We start from the raw sequence: 2,403 nt of genomic DNA, 5'->3' as shown, positions 1-2,403 counted from the left end.
TTTACATGGAACAACATCTCTGTATCTGTTCTTCTCAATATTGACATTGTTCATAGCTAGTGTACAGCTTAGCAGCATCTCCGTTGGCCTCAACCTATTAGCCTGCGTTGCGTTCGAGTAGAGAGTCTATTAATACATACGTAACTGTAAAAGAAGAGACTAGAGAGAGGATGGATCTGTAACCTGTAGATTGGCAAATTCATGAGCGATCGAGTCGGGATTCTGGATTTTTTCCCGGAAAACGCCGAGAGCTTGACGGCAGTAGTTGAGCTGATCGGGAGATAGAGAGAGTATCGAAGGAGGAGAATCAGCGGATGAGAAATCGAAACGATTCGAGCCGGTGGAAAGAGTCTTCCCTGTCGCCATGACTGATCGACGTTGGGATCTAGTAGCGCGACGGCAGGAACTGAAGTTACCCGTCGTGTGAGACGGAGTGAGAGAATCGGAACTTTTTTTTTTTTTTTTTCTGATCAACTTTGATTGGCTTGGCTCTTTCTTTCTCTCTCTTTCTTTCCTCTCTCTCTATACAGATAAAAAGGAAAGGGTAAATTTGCTCACGACCAAACCAATAAAACTATAGAAGAAAATAACTATATATTTGAAAAAATTAGGAAAGTAGGATTAGGGGTAGGGAAAATTACTAATATAGTGTTGATAGGTGATGGTTGATGGTGGTGATAGAGCCGGCAAAGGTGGCCGGAGTAGGTGCCCAGAGTAGGTTGCCGGTGGAGTTGTTCGCCGGAGTCGGCCGCCGAAGGAGGTCGCCGGAGTTGATCGCCAAAGGAAGTCGCCGGAAGAGGTCACCGGAGAAAGTTACCAAAAATGGTCGCCGGAGAAGGTTGCTAGAGATGGTCGCCGGAGAAGGTCGCAGAAAAAGGTCGTCGGAAAAAATCGCCGGAGATGGTGGGTGGTTGTGGTTGTAGGGGGTGGTGGTGGTGGTTGAAGTGGTAAGGGTAAAACATGTAATTAATATAGAAAATATAGAGTATATAAAGTTGATATGGTTAGTATGGTTAGCGGGTGAATTATAAATTTTTTTTGAGTTATGCAATGCAATTCCTCAAAAGAAAGAGGTTTGAAACTTTGAATATTAATTAGTGGATTAGTAAGTTGCCCTTTTTATTTGATGCACTATCTTTGACTGTTGATTATATGACAATTTCCTTCTTTTTTCTTCTAATTATTATAGTTAATGACCATAATCTAAATAAATCTATTTTTAATATTTTTTTTCTCTTGTTTCCATCTAATTATTATAGTTAATGACCATAATCGGTGCTAGACCCACCATCTCCACCTCGATTAATGACTAATCCCCTCCTAGCATCGATTATCCAATTATGCTGTCTAATTTGATTATAATCTGTCTAATCCGATTACTTTCCGCTTAATTTTGTATATACCGATTATTTTTAAAGCTAAATATAAATCAGAGATATATATATATATATATATATATATATATATATATTTTTTGTTATTTAGACATTTAAATTAAGAGTTTATGATGTTTTACAATAACTAATGTACAAAATTTTAATGAAAAATCATAAATTTTTTTTTAAAATTTTTCTTTTTATGTGTGTTTACGGTAATTTTAAAGACAATACTATAGTTTTATATTTTATTTGATATTTTTTTTAAACATAAACAGAATTATTCATATATTTAATACTATATATTTGAATTTTATTATTAATTTAATAAAATAACCCTAAAACTAGTCCCCGATTAATCCCGTTAAATTCCTGATTTTCTTACTAGGCGCTAAACCCACCCAACTGCTCGACTATCGTTTAGGAATTTCTAAAACAGAGATATAAAGTAATCTATTTTTTAATATATGTTTAAATATTCTTTTAGCAAAGCTTTTAAGCAAAGGAGCCATATATTATAACATATATATATATTTTTACTAAAGCAATCATAAATTCTGAAAAAGGTTTTAAAATATAATTATATAGAGATAATTATGATGAATGCCAAAGTGACGAAGAAGACATTGAGCCTTCTATTGGGCCGCCACCGAGAAGACAGTCCACAAGGGTTAGGAGGCCCAACACAAAGTATTTAGATTAAAGAGACTTAGTCTCTGCGTTTTTTTACAGTTCTGCAAATAAGTTGATTTGGTCTCCCTACTTGTTAGGAACTATGTTCACACCTTTCCATGATTTCCAGTATTGTAGGAGTGGTGATCCCTCCATCGCATTGTAATTTGTTTTCCTTATTTAAGAAATAGAAAAGCCAAAAAGAAGCAATATCAATTGCCCAAATCATAAGTCTTGTATTTTCCTCTGCTCTGTTCTTATTCTCGAAACTAAGGTTGTGGTACGACGAGGTCACAGCTATCAATTGGTATCGGAGCACTTACGTTCTAAACCCAAAAAAAAAAAAAAAAAAAAA

At 35.2% G+C, this 2,403-nt stretch overlaps 1 protein-coding gene across 2 annotated transcripts in view; it reads right to left on the bottom strand.

Moving 5' to 3' along the window:
- LOC104701846 (protein-tyrosine-phosphatase PTP1-like) overlaps nucleotides 1-587 on the bottom strand; it is a 4,897-nt gene extending 4,310 nt beyond the window's left edge. Inside the window, exons 1-2 of one of the 2 annotated variants that reach the window (XM_010417596.2) lie at nucleotides 184-587; nucleotides 6-102 (exon numbers count right to left, since the gene is read on the bottom strand). In XM_010417596.2, the coding sequence (XP_010415898.1) occupies nucleotides 6-102; nucleotides 184-366 (280 nt within the window). In that variant the 5' untranslated portion in view covers nucleotides 367-587. The remainder of the gene's footprint in view (nucleotides 1-5; nucleotides 103-183) is intronic. The other variant, XM_010417595.2, reaches the window with a different exon arrangement.

This window comes from Camelina sativa, chromosome 7 (genome assembly GCF_000633955.1).
Source record: "Camelina sativa cultivar DH55 chromosome 7, Cs, whole genome shotgun sequence".
NCBI lineage: Eukaryota > Viridiplantae > Streptophyta > Magnoliopsida > Brassicales > Brassicaceae > Camelina > Camelina sativa.
The sequence above is the reverse complement of the archived record's forward strand: the minus strand, read 5'-3'. Positions and strand labels throughout refer to the sequence as shown.